At 43.0% G+C, this 14,285-nt stretch overlaps 1 protein-coding gene across 3 annotated transcripts in view; it reads left to right on the forward strand.

Annotated features, from left to right (window-relative positions):
* Nucleotides 1-1,036: 1,036 nt before the first annotated feature.
* tmem63a (transmembrane protein 63A) overlaps nt 1,037-14,285 on the forward strand; it is a 69,990-nt gene continuing 56,741 nt past the window's right edge. Inside the window, exons 1-2 of one of the 3 annotated variants that reach the window (XM_059025345.1) lie at nt 1,038-1,221; nt 8,712-8,882. In XM_059025345.1, the coding sequence (XP_058881328.1) occupies nt 1,111-1,221; nt 8,712-8,882 (282 nt within the window). In that variant the 5' untranslated portion in view covers nt 1,038-1,110. Of the gene's footprint in view, nt 1,222-8,685; nt 8,883-14,285 lie in introns of all 3 variants that reach the window. The other 2 variants (XM_059025346.1, XM_034921716.2) reach the window with 2 other exon arrangements.

Here is a 14,285-nt window from a genome sequence, read left to right on the forward strand (position 1 = left end):
CTACTAATTATACAATAGGAAAATTGACAAGTGAAGGTAAAAGCAATGTCAATATAAAAACATAAAAGCTGAAGTGTTTTTATTTCAGAATGAGGTTTCTGGTAATTATAGGAGACTCGACAAAGTCTTTTACCTGTGAGGATCCAGTATCTTTACAAAAACCTGGCAATGGTGAGTTTTTAATTTTTTTTTATTGGTGATGCTATACATGGTATTCATATTTGCACTTAATCCTGACATATAATAAGTTAAGAAAATAAGAATGATTACAGACGAGAGGAGGCCATTCGGCCGATCTTGCTTGTTTGGTTGTTTGGCAGCTTCTTGAAGGATCCCAGGCTATCAGCTTCAACAACATTACTGGTGAGTTGGTTCCAGACCCTCACAATTCTCTGTGTAAAAAAGTGCCTCCTATTTTCTGTTCTGAATGCCCCTTTATCTAATCTCCATTTGTGACCCCTGGTCCTTGTTTCTTTTTTCAGGTCGAAAAAGTCCCCTGGGTCGACATTGTCAATACCTTTTAGAATTTTGAATGCTTGAATCAGATCACCGTGTAGTCTTCTTTGTTCAAGACTGAACAGATTCAATGCTTTTAGCCTGTCTGCATACAACATGCCTTTTAAACCCGGGATAATTCTGGTTGCTCTTCTTTGCACTCTTTCTAGAGCCGTTTTTGTAACAAGGTGACCAGAACTGAACACAATATTCTAGATGAGGTCTTACTAATGCATTGTAAAGTTTTAACATTATTATTTATTTCTTAGCAGTCGCCCTTATCCAGGGTGACTTACGATTGTTACAAGATATCACATTATTTTTACATACAATTACATGATTTTTTACACATTATTTTTGCCAATTTATACAGTTGGGTTTTTACTGGAGCAAGTCAAGACGTCCCAGGTCTATTATTTTGACAGAAAAATACATTTCAAATGATTTGCCATTAACACCCAGGTTTTATAAAGAGAGATAAGAACATTTCATTTTTTTTTTTTTTTTTTACAAAACATAGACTCCACCGGCAAGCCCTTTAACTACGCAGGAAACAGTAGCTTACACACACTGCAAAATGACACGTCGGCCAGAGCACTGCGTGCTACGGAGTGAATGCCTGAGGAAGTCCAACTTCTGCCGAGTGCGCATGGACGGATCTGTGCATTAGTCCTAACTTTGTTTTTCTATTTGAAAGTTTTGGAAACAGGGACACCGTCTGTTAAGGTATGATAGCTTTAATAATGATTTTGAATTAGTTTAAAACTCGTAAAGAACGTAAAACGTTAATAACGCAGCTTGTTGAAGCTGATAAGAGTCTGAAGTGAAAAATGATTTGCTCAGTTTTATAACAGGAAACAAAATAACGTTGTATAGACTTGAATCGAAACTGTTCAAAACTAACACAGCTGTTTAACGTTTTGAAGTGCTGGAAATCATACAGACAAACCATGAAACGTTGTCATACCGCACGCATTTGTTCAGTTTAGAGTAAAATACGTTTTCTTCTTAAATAAACATGGGTTACAAAAATGTTTACACTCGTTATTTGTTGCACACAGACTGAGAATTTAATATGTTCTTCAATCATTTTACTTAAGTAATATATACAAACATTGTACAAAAGACTTGAACTATAGGAATATTCAATTGGTTTATGGGATATCGTTAAGGTGACCAGATTGAAGTCCTTAACTGGGACAGTATGGAAATATTGTGAATAACTTTCATCTTCCAAGCTACCGGAAAGCTCTAGGGTTTTTGTTTTCACTTTGGCAATTGTAAGAGGTTCGATTTGTTTTTTTTAAATAATTAATCTTCTACAGGTAAAGTTAATCAAAAATAGTTTATTCAGGAATCAAACAGGAACAAAGCAAATCAAATAACACATACAGCATACGATGTAGAGCTGGCATCAGTGTAGATGTTAGTTTCTAAGTTCACAAATTAATTTTTACAGCAAAGATAGACAGCTAGCATACGTAATTTCCTTGACCAAATTTGGTCTTACTTCGCTAGCATGATACAAAGCACATTAAAAGTTACATTTGAGAACAATGCTTTGAGTTTTGCTCAATTCTCACAGGCAGCAAAGCGCTATACCCACGCATCACAAGGTCGAACAACAAGACTGCTGATGTACACCTGTGCTGATTCAGAGCTTACATTAAACACAGGAATGTAAGGTTTACAGACAGTTTAAATGATTTCTTTACTATTTAAATGGGAACAGTAAATGGGAATAAGTAACAGTAGTATAATGGAAAAGGAACAAAGGCTGATGAAATAATAAGGCCTTGTAATTTAACTGGAACAATGTGTACACTGCCCCACACAAGGTGCATGTTTATCAGAAAAAACCTACATGTTCCAATTGTATAATGTATTATTATAATGGTTTCTGTAACACTTACCTAAAGTTATAGCATGTCACTTTTAACAAAAGTAAGTGGTTTGTATATAGGGTCAAAACAGCTTATTAAGCAGACACAATTTATATGAAAACATAAGTGTTATCTGTCCCGAGGTCATAGCTGCACTTATGAAAAGCCAGTCACTCCCTACATGGGTGTGTTTCGGGCCACATGCTAAGCTAACAAGCTACAAGGTCAGGGAAATATAGGCAAACATCCTTACACAATGTTTGATCTAATATCATTGAAAGTGAATGCAGAGACTCATGGTGATATTCAGAGCTGAATCTTGTACTTTAAAAAAACGTTTTTTGTGAATAAATTATTTTATTGTTTTTATAATTTCATTTCTACGCAACAAGTAGTTACATTACACAGTAGCAAGTCAATATCAAATTCCGAAATTCTGTTTTGTTGCTGATTTACTTCTGCAACTCTTGTCCCTTTTCTGCCTAAGGAACTGCATCTTCTCTCTTTGATTTCCACTTTCCATCTGACTATATCTGTGTCATGCTATCCTCCAGTGTCCAATCTGCAAACTAGGCCCTTCCTGTATGAAAACATTACATATCTCAATATTTATATTTATTAAATGGTTACTTCATAGAATCTATATATATATATATTTTAAATATTTCATTTTTATTGCAGTTTCTGCTTGGATCATTAGTGTGACGTGATTAATAGATACTAGGGTTTTTTTTGAGCCAATTTCTACTATTAAACTACAGTATTACTATTAAAGGTGATGAAAGGTGATGAAATCTTTTGTCTTTTGACTGTGTGCAATAAATGAAGCCCACTGCATCATAAGCTTCTCCACCAGATAATCAGCTTTTCTGAGTTTTGTTTAGAAGCTGCCCTGATTACAAAAACAGGAATGTCCTTCTTAAGTAGTTATTAAGTATGGTAAATAGTAATCCATGTAGGCAAACCCTTTAAGTTTCTCTGTGTAGTTGTATTTCTAAATTCCCCTAAATGCTGCGCGCTGACCAGATGGCTGAATACATGTGGTTGGGTAGGCACCGTTACATTAGCTGGCCCCGGTGCTTCATTACCTCGGTGCATGCTCAGCCCTTGGTACTTCGGTTCCTCGGTGTGCATGGTGGCCATCGGTGGCTCAGTGCCCTCTGCCTGTAGACGGTGCTCCACTCCGCTGTAGGCTACGTGCTGCCCCGGTTGTGTGACTGCATGCAGTCCAGGCTAGACATCCTTGTCCAGTTGCTGTGATTAAGCCTGTGTGAAACATCTCTCTCTCTCTCTCTCTCTCTCTCAAGTTTTCTGGAGTTCCCATGCAATTTATTGCTGGAAGCCGGCTTGCCACTTCCCTGGAATCAGAAACTGTTTCTGTGAACTCAGCTATAAATGCTGCACAACCGCGCTACGTTTTAATCTTTTTCTTTTCAACATGCATCGCTTTGTGATTGTAGTCTGCTTTTCTAACCTTACAGTTTTGTGGTGTTCTGCTATTGCAGATTAAAAAAAAAAAACTGATGCGTGATCCTCCACCGGGCCCCGGCTCTGCTGCGCCCCGCTGTTGTTGAATCTGACGGCTTGTTTCAGCCTGCCTAATCGGCGCGCTGGTTAAAAAAAATATACTTTCACAGCTTTGCTATTGTGTGCTTGTATGTGTTGGTTTTTTTTTTTTTTTTTTTTTTTTTTTTTTTTTAAAAACGAAGATAAGTGTGATTCCTCCACCGGGACCCAGCTTTGCCTGGCATGGTGACTGTTGTTCTCTCATAGCTCAATCGTGCTGTGTGAGAGCCTTTTCTTTTCCTATTACTGCCTTTGCAGTTCAAAAAAATAATAAAAAAACAGTACACTTTTTCTTCTTGTCTAACACACCGCAGCTCCTTGAGCCTGTGCTCCACTCCGGTATATGCTACGCGCTGGCCTGTTGTGTGACTGCACACGGTCCAGAACCAGGTTATCGCAGTGCTGCACCCTGGTGTAACACTGTATGCTTCCCTACACTTCTGTCCTGATTGCCTACCACAGCCATTCGAGCCTGTGTATCCACCCCAGTGTATGTTAGGTGGTGCCCTGGGTTTTGTTGACTACAAGCGGTTAAGGCTAGGTGCCTCAGTACCTCAGTGCTTCGCCGCCCTCAGTGCTTAGACGCTCTGTGCCTCGGTGTTTTAGCACACCAGCATGTCAATAACACCTGCACTTGATGCCTTGATTCTTCGGTGCACCAGTACTGTATTCTACCTCACTCAGTGTCCTCGGTGCCTCAGCACCCTTGGTGCCTGAGTGCGTCAGTACACAGGTCTACACCCTCCGGTGTTTACACAACGCCCTTGGGGCCGAACAGACATCAAGCATGGCTAAATTCCACACTTGCACAACGTCCCCTGCTAGCACGGCTGAGTCGTGTGCGGCGTTGGGAGCCCCTGGCCAGGCAGCAGGCTCAAGTCCTTGCTTTGGCCCCAGCTTAGCCGATAACACCGCACCTGGGGCTGATCCTGCCTGCACTGGTGTCACCCCGGATGTTACAGAACCGGATGTCAGCATTGCTGAGGAGGTCCATGATGCGATTTCGATCGCGGCCTCATGGGAGAAGCAGGGACCTCCCCTGACCATTCCTTTGGGTCAGCGGTAGAGGAATTGCTGCAGCGCTCTCATTGAGAATGCAAGGCTTCTTGGCAGGTAGCCTCAATGCTCCCTTCCTGTACTCTCCCTGTACGGGAGAGAACAAGAAGCTGGCGTCTGCAGTACTCTCATGGTGACTCGGACTGTTCTGATCCCCACTGCCCCGCATGATGATCTGAGGCATCAACTTCAGGCTTCCAAGGCAGCTAACAACCGGGCCTACCCACAATGATGGGAGGGAGCCGGATGTGGGACTTGAACACAGCAGCGATCTCGGAGGTGGTCCCAACGCCGCCCCAGGCAGCCCCCACTTGGGTGCTCGCCACCGTACGCAACGGTTATGCACACCATCATATTCTCTAGTCTGTCTGTCCTGCCGGGCGACTGGTTTACAACAGTGGACCAAAAGGATGCGTATTTCCACATCCTTATTCATCCAGCGCACAGGAAGTATCTCCGCTTTGCCTTTCAGGGGAGTGTCTTCAAGTTTTCCATTCTGCCTTTCGGCATGGATTCCATCCTAGCTCCCTCCCTCAGGGTGATGAACTATCTAGACAATTGGTTGATCTGTTCCCAGTCGCAGGATATATGTCATGCCGTCAAACACCTATAAATACCTCCAATGTTTTTATTCAAACACATGCTCCCTTGAGAAATATATGTACTACATATCGAAACGTTGGACAGCTGGCTCTCTGAGCTAAATCTATCTATATATACTGTATGTATGTGTGTGTGTGTATGTGTGTGTGTGTATGTGTATATATATATATATATATATATATATATATATATATATATATATATATATATATATATACACAGACGTGCTCAAATTTGTTGGTACCCCTCCACAAAAAACGAAGAATGCACAATTTCCTCTGAAATAACTTGAAACTGACAAAAGTAATTGGCATCCACCATTGTTTATTCCATATTTAATAGAAATCAGACTTTGCTTTTGATTTTTTATTCAACATAATATTGTAAATAAGAAAACAAATGAAAATGGCATGGACAAAAATGATGGGACCGCTAACCTAATATTTTGTTGCACAACCTTTAGAGGCAATCACTGCAATCAAACGTTTTCTGTAGCTCTGAATGAGACTTCTGCACCTGTTAACAGGTAGTTTGGCCCACTCTTCCTGAGCAAAGTGCTCCAGCTGTCTCAGGTTTGATGGGTGCCTTCTCCAGACTGCAAGTTTCACCTCTTTCCATAGATGTTCGATAGGATTCAGATCAGGACTCATAGAAGGCCACTTCAGAATAGTCTAATGTTTTGTTCTTATCCATTCTTGGGTGCTTTTAGCTGTGTGTTTTGGGTCATTATCCTGTTGGAGGACCAATGACCTGCGACTGAGATAGAGCTTTCTGACACTGGGCAGTACGTTTTGCTCCAGAATGCCTTGATAGTCTTGAGATTTCATTGTGCCCTGCACAGATTCAAGGCACCCTGTGCCAGGCGCAGCAAAGCAGCCCCAAAACATAACCGAGCCTCCTCCATGTTTCACTGTAGGTATGGTGTTCTTTTCTTTGAAAGCTTCATTTTTTCGTCTGTGAACATAGAGCTGATGTGACTTGCCAAAAAACTCCAGTTTTGATTCATCTGTCCAAAGGACATTCTCCCAGAAGGATTGTGGCTTGTCAATATGTATTTTAGCAAATTCCAGTCTGGCTTTTTTATGTTTTTCTTTCAAAAGTGGAGTCCTCCTGAGTCTTCTTCCATGGAGCCCACTTTCGCTCAAAAAGCGGCGGATGGTGCGATCAGAAACTGACGTACCTTCACCTTGGAGTTCAGCTTGTATCTCTTTGGCAGTTATCCTTGGTTCTTTTTCTACTATTCGCACTATCCTTCTGTTCACTCTGGGGTCGATTTTCCTTTTGCGGCCTCGCCCAGGGAGGTTGGCTACAGTTCCATGGACCTTAAACTTCTTAATAATATTTGCAACTGTTGTCACAGGAACATCAAGCTGCTTGGAGATGGTCTTGTAGCCTTTACCTTTACCATGCTTGTCTATTATTTTCTTTCTGATCTCCTCAGACAACTCTCTCCTTTGCTTTCTCTGGTCCATGTTCAGTGTGGTGCACACAATGATACCAAACAGCACAGTGACTACTTTTCTCCATTTAAATAGGCTGAATGACTGATTACAAGATTGGAGACATGTGTGATACTAAACTAATTAGTTTGAAATATCACTATAATCCAATTATTTATTATCTTTTTTAAGGGGTACCAACAAATGTGTCCAGGCCATTTTGGAATATCTTTGTAGAATAAGCAATAATTCGCCTCTTTTCACAGCTTCTTTGCTTTATTCTATGACATACCAAAGGCATGCAAGTATACATGATAAAATAGCTTTTAATTTCATCACTTTTCAGGAGGAATGAAGCATTATTAAAATGAGCTGTAAGGGTACCAACAAATTTGAGCACGTCTGTATATATATATATATATATATATATAGATATAGATCTAATACATAATCGTGCGCACCAGATACTATCCTATCTCGTGAACACAAGTTAATATCTTGCTGACTGCAGCAGACACCTGGTGTTCTCGGTAGATAGATTAGGAGACAATCACGTGTTTTCCTCATTGCATAACAACTATACAAAACTGGAGTGCTTTTATACTCATGCTATTTTAATGTAAATACGTTATTGATTGTATCCAATTGTATTCTTTTAATGTCTGGAAAATTTCACCTGATTACAAAAGCAAATGCAAAAGGAGTAATTTGAGTCATGCATCACGATTTGTTACTTATCTCGATTTATCATGAAGAAAAATACCCACATATGCCCTTCACGTTATACAGTACCTAGAGTGGTTGTAGTGCTTCAGTAAAATATGTACTGAAGTGTACAAGACAGTGTAAGAGAAGTGCTATGGTAGAATATGTTTGAAATATATGCTAACACTAATAATTTTAATTTTGAAAACTGAGCACCATCCGCCCCTCCCCCTCCAGCTTGTGTTATCCAGAGGCAAACATTTAATTTCTCCATTCACCATCTCGACAGCAAAGCGTTGTATAGCGATAGCTGTATTGAAAGAAATGTCTCAAACCCCTCTGCTGTTTGGTATTTTTTTTGTTAAATGCCCAGACGACCAAAAAAAAGTTGAATGCAAACTGTGCAAATGACTGTTGATGTATCATGGAGGCACAGCCAATCTCTGGGGTCACTTGACAAGCGTAAGTTCATATTGTTATTAGTATTGTAGCGTGCATGTGGGAAGGCAGCAGCAGGGCGTCGTCTGGCAACTTGCCAAAAGTGAGTTAGGTGCTCCTGGTATTTGTTTCTCAAAAGCCCTATTGGTTAGGAGTTGAACGAGGTGCTACACATGATGGTAGCATCTTTTGAGCCCAGGGTGATTTTGTTTCAGGTCAGGGTCACTTTTTCACTTTAGATTGACCTTTGCCAGTACACAGCTCGATGGAGAAATTAAAAAATAATAATAAAAAAAGCATTTCTGAGCTCAGCGGGCCAGAAAACCCTAAAGTGACTTTTATTAGCAAAATCTGAGACGGTCGGGCAACGGCTCTGGTTTAGTTGGTATAGAATGACCCTAGTTATTGTATTATTAGAACAGAAACGAGTAGCATTTTTGAAGTTTTTGTTGATTTAATGACAATCTTATTGTTTCCTTTTGAAAATGTGTTTGTTTCAGGTTTTTTTTTTTTTTTTTTAAACAAGATGATGATGAGCTTGGAGATGCCCCATCTGGCTTCTGCCACGTTTGGCAAAGGAACTGAACGTAACGAAACTGGTCACTGCTATAACCAACCAGAGGGTAGCACAGTGTTGCAGGGGCTGAGCTTTGGAGGCATACATGTTGTACTTCTTATATACTTTATTTTGTTTTTGGTAAGTAACTACTTTTATTTTAATGTAAATGTTTGTCAACATTCCAAGTCCAGTTTCTGCTGTGATATTACAAAAGAGGAATTTCCTTAGTAATATTTCTAATGTGTTGTGGTACTACATACAGGACACTTGGCTTCTATTATTACTGCAAACACTGGTACGTTACTTAAAGCATGTATTGGCGTACTGTAGCCTGCAAAACTGCAATTTGATCTTTGTACTGTTAAAGGTTGTCTGCAGATGTGTGCAATAGTGGGGTTTCTGTGTGAGCTGTATTGTGTGTTCGTATAGGAAACTGTACCAGATTTGTATTTTGTTGAACATACAAATGTAATGGTATTTTATATTTATTTAGATTCTGGAGTAGCAGTGGGTACAAAAGGACAGGGGAAGTAGTAAAATAAGTCTGATCTCAATTATTTACATGCTTAAACCTGGATTATTTCAGATGCACTGCACCACGCACACATTACAGCCCAAAACCAACTGGAGATTGTTATTGTGTCACCCATATAACATACTACTTATACTGATTATTGTAAACATTAGGAATGTGCATCGGCAGTGCCTTCGCGATACAAGGGTCACGATGCAATATGTATCACGATACAGTACATTAAGTGTGAAACATAAAAAATCACACAATTGTTGTCCGATTTGATATTATTATTATTATTATTATTATTATTATTATTATTATTTTTATTATTTATTTCTTAGCAGACACCCTTATCCCAATCGTAAGCAAATACATTTGAAGTGTTACAGTACAAGTAATACAATAAGAGCAAGATAAATACAATGACTTTGGTTCAAGTAAGTACAAGTGTGACAAAATACAATTCAATAATACAGCAGATAACAGTGACAGTGATAGTTACATCAGGATATGATTAAATACAAAATACTACAGATTAAACACTTGGCAGATTACAGTATTCTGAAGTACAGGATTAAATGCAGTAAAATAGGGGGCAGATAAGAGCAAATAAAGCGCATTTAAGGAAAGGAAAAAAAGAGGAGTTCTACAGATGCTGTCTGAAGAGGTGAGTCTTAAGGAGGCGCCGGAATGTGGTCAGGGACTGGGCGGTCCTGACCTCTGTAGGAAGGTCATTCCACCACTGTGGAGCGAGGGTGGAGAAGGAGTGGGCTCTGGAGGCAGGGGAGCGTAGAGGAGGTAGAGCCAGTCTTCTAGTGCAGATGGAGCGGAGAGGTCGAGTGGGGGTGTAGGGAGAGATGAGGGTCTGGAGGTAGCTGGGTGCAGTCTGGTCAAGGCATCTGTAGGCTAGTACAAGAGTCTTGAACTGGATGCGAGCGGTGATCGGGAGCCAGTGGAGGGAGTGGAGTAGTGGAGTTGCATGGGAGAAGCAAGGCAGAGAGAACACCCGGCGGGCAGCAAAGTTCTGGATGAGCTGGAGCGTACGGGTGGCGGACGCAGGGAGGCCAGCCAGGAGGGAGTTGCAGTAGTCTAGGCGGGAGAGTACCAAGGCCTGGACAAGGAGCTGGGTGGCATAGTTGGTGAGGAAGGGTCGGATTCTTCGGATGTTGTGGAGATGTGCTGGGAATAAGAGAGGCAGAGGTCCAGGGTGACTCCGAGGTTCTTAGCGGAGGAAGAGGGAGAGAGTGTGGTAGATTCCAGAGGAACAGAGATAGAGAGATCAGAGGAGGGGGAGGAGGAGGGAAAGAAAAGGAGGTCAGATTTAGAGAGGTTGAGTTTGAGGTGATGCGAGTGCATCCAGGAGGAAATAGCAGACAGACAGGTAGAGATACGGGAGGGGATGGTGGAGTCAGAGGTGGGGAAGGAGAGGAAAATCTGAGCATCATCAGCATAGATATGGTATGAGAAACCATAGGATGCGATGAGGGGGCCCAGGGAGCGGGTGTAGAGAGAGAACAGGAGAGGACCCAAGACTGACCCTTGGGGGACTCCAGTTAAGAGAGGGTGAGGTGTGGAGGTTGCTCCACGCCAGGTTACCTGGTAAGTGCGGTTGGAGAGGTAGGAGGAGAACCAGGCCAGAGCAGTGCCAGAGATCCCCAGGTCAGCGAGAGATGATAGTAGAATAGAGTGATCAACAGTGTCAAAGGCAGCAGAGAGGTCAAGGAGAATTAGGACAGAGGAGAGAGAGGCAGCTCGGGCAGACTTAAGTGAGTTGGTGACAGACAGGAGGGCGGTATCAGTGGAGTGAGCAGAGCGGAAGCCAGATTGGAGAGGGTCGAGCAGAGAGTGGTTGGACAAGAAAGCAGAGAGCTGGCGGTGTACAGTCCGCTCGAGGGTTTTGGAGAGGAAGGGTAGGAGGGAGACAGGACGGTAGCTCTGGAGGGAGGTGGGGTTTTTTGAGGAGGGGAGTGATAGAGGCTTTTTTGAAGGCAGAGGGAAAGAGACCAGAAAGTAGAGAGGTGTTGAGAAGGGAGGAGATGAAGGGAAGTAGAGCATGAGCAGCAGCTTGAAAGAGGTGAGTGGGGAGGGGGTCCAGGGCACACGTGGTGGGTTTGTGACCCTGGAGCAGGGAGGAGAGTTCAGAGTCTGAGAGGGGCAAGAAGGTGGAGAAGGAGGGTGAGTTAGTAGGGGATGCAGTGTGGAGTAGTGGTTAGGGCTCTGGACTCTTGACCGGAGGGTCATGGGTTCAATTCCCGGTCGGGAACACTGCTGTTGTACCCTTGAGCAAGGTACTTTACCTAGATTGCTCCAGTAAAAAACCCAACTGTATAAATGGGTAATTGTATGTAAAAATAATGTGTTATCTTGTAACAATTGTAAGTTGCCCTGGATAAGGGCGTCTGCTAAGAAATAAATAATAATAATAATAATAATAATAATGCAGTGGGTGTAGGGGTTGGGGTTGGAGCAGGAGGGGGTGCGGGGGAGGGAGAGGTGTTTAAAGAGTTTGCGGATATCTGAGATTTTAGAAGAGAAGAAGGAGGCAAAGTCATCAGTGGAGATAGATGGGGGGGAGGGTATAGGAGGGAGGAGAAGGTAGAGAATAGTTTACGTGGGTTGTTAGTGGAGGCTTGGATTACAGATTGGAAATTAGCACATTTAGCAGAGGAGAGAGTAGAGGAGAAGGAGGAGAGGAGAGTGCGGTAAAGCTCTAGGGCAGCAGGGAGTTTGGTTCTCTTCCATTTCTTTTCAGCAGATCTCAGTGTGATTGTTGCCGAGCGGAGCGCAGAGGAGAGCCAGGGATGGGGAGGGGAGGGGACAGAGGGAGTCGAGGGAGGAGGTGAGGGAGGAAAAGAGGGTGGAGGTAGCAGAGTCTACGGAGAGTTGTGAAAAGGAGTCGATAGGAGGGAGGTGAGAGAGAGCAGTGGAGGCAAGGACAGAGGGGGAGAGAGAGCGGAGGTTACGGCGAGAGGCGACAGTGGGGGTAGGAGGAGCAGGGAGAGGGGGGAGAGACAGAGAAAAAGAGATGAAATAGTGATCAGAGAGGTCCAGGTGGGTGACAGAGAGAGTGGAGGGGCAGCAGACCCTGGAGAAGGTGAGGTCCAGTTGACGGCCATCTTTGTGGGTAGGAGGGGACGGAGAGAGACAGAAGTCGAAGGAGTGAAGGAGAGGGAGGAATCCAGCAGAGGGGTTGGAGAGATGGATGTTGAAGTCACCCAACAGGACAGTCGGGGTAGACAGGGAGGGGAGGGAGGAGAGTAGATAGTCGAGTTCATCCAGAAAGTGAGTGAGAGGCCCAGGGGGGCGGTACAGAACAATGAGCAGGAGTTGACAGGGAAAGGTTAGTTGGACTGCATGAAATTCAAAGGTACTGACAGAGAGTGAGATGAGATCGGAGGGGACCGAAAAGAGTAAGGAGGGAGAGAAGAGAAGACCCGTCCCACCTCCCCGTCCAGTGAGACGCGGGGTATGGGACAGGACGTAGAGAGAGGACAGGGCAGCAGAAGTAACAGTGTTATCAGGGGACAGCCAGGTTTCAGTAAGAGCAAGGAAATCGAGCGAGAGGTGGGAGGCAAAGGCAGAGATGAAATCAGCTTTGTTAGCAGAAGAGTGACAGTTCCAGAGTGCACCAGAGAGTGTGCGGGAGGGGGGGAGAGGCAGAGAAATGAGGTTAGAGGGGTTGGAGGAGCAGTAGCGGAGGGAGGGCAGAGGACGAGGACGGGAGGACAGAACAGGGATGTGAGAGACAGTCATAGCAGGACAAAAGGCACAGTGGGAGCAGTAGGGTGGAGGGTACAGACCTGACTAGTAGAGAGCTTCTTCTAGAGCCCCGTTAGGTTTGGATCTATTGGAACAGCGTCTCAGTGCAGGCCTCCCCTCGCTGGACTCCCACAGCTAGACTCCCGGCTCTTTTGCTGAGGCTCTTCTGTTGGCTGGCGCTTCTGGCTGGCGCTAAAATAGGCTATCTTGCCACAGACTTCTGGTTCCCTGTAGACTCCCACAGCTAGACTCCCGGCTCTTTTGTTGAGGCTCTTCTGTTGGCTGGCGCTTCTGGCTGGCGCTAAAATAGGCTGCTTAATATATAAAAAACAACTGCGTGGAAACCAATCAGATAGCAAAACAACTTCTATTCAATTAAACCACTCACCTGGTACTAATCACACACCAACTCAGCTAATTCAAACACCACCTTACAGAGTTACCAAATGTAGTTAATTAAAGATTACTTGAAGCAGGAGCTAGCCTATCTGCCTCAGTCCCGTGTTAGCCATATAATAACAACAAACAAAGTTTTTAGACACGACAAACAAAACACTCACGATTACAATACAGGTCTCCTTCTGGTTTAGTGTTTAACCATAACAAGGAACAGATCACTTCGCTACACCCGTTTTTGTACCGTCATTCATGACCCCTTGGTTAACTAGTGCAACCGCTCCTCCAATCCGCGGATGCCACGTCGTTTCCCTTCCGTTTTGATGATTTAGTGTATTGTAGCTCTACCCCCTTTCTAGGTGACCTGACTTCCATCTAACCCTGGGAATGAATTGTCTGGCCATCCAGTCCAGGGCACTCTGTTCCCTTTACACGTCGCCCTCACAGGCCAGGAGGGAGATTTATCACCAGTAATCATTCTCTCTTTGTCACAATGACATATTTGGAATATGGACACATGGAGAAGAATCTCTTGTACAGTTTCATAAATTAGCAAATGATATCCACCCTAACATTTCAGTAGATTTAACATTTCAGTAGATTTAATGTGGACAAAATCTTAAATTGAATTCTTGAGAATTGAGAAGTTGACAAACTCAATAGGAATGAACAACTTGATTATAAGGAAAGGGAAGAGAGGGTTATGAGAGTACCATTAATAATTACATATTCTAAATTATTACCCAGTTTGGTAGCATTTACTAATGCTTAATAATTCAGAGGAAATGAAAAAAATATTTCTGAAAGCACTGATCGTAGCATTTAGAAGGGATGCAAATTTATCTGACATTTTAGTCTACACTAAACAT

Source organism: Acipenser ruthenus, chromosome 6, assembly GCF_902713425.1.
Source record: "Acipenser ruthenus chromosome 6, fAciRut3.2 maternal haplotype, whole genome shotgun sequence".
Lineage (NCBI taxonomy): Eukaryota > Metazoa > Chordata > Actinopteri > Acipenseriformes > Acipenseridae > Acipenser > Acipenser ruthenus.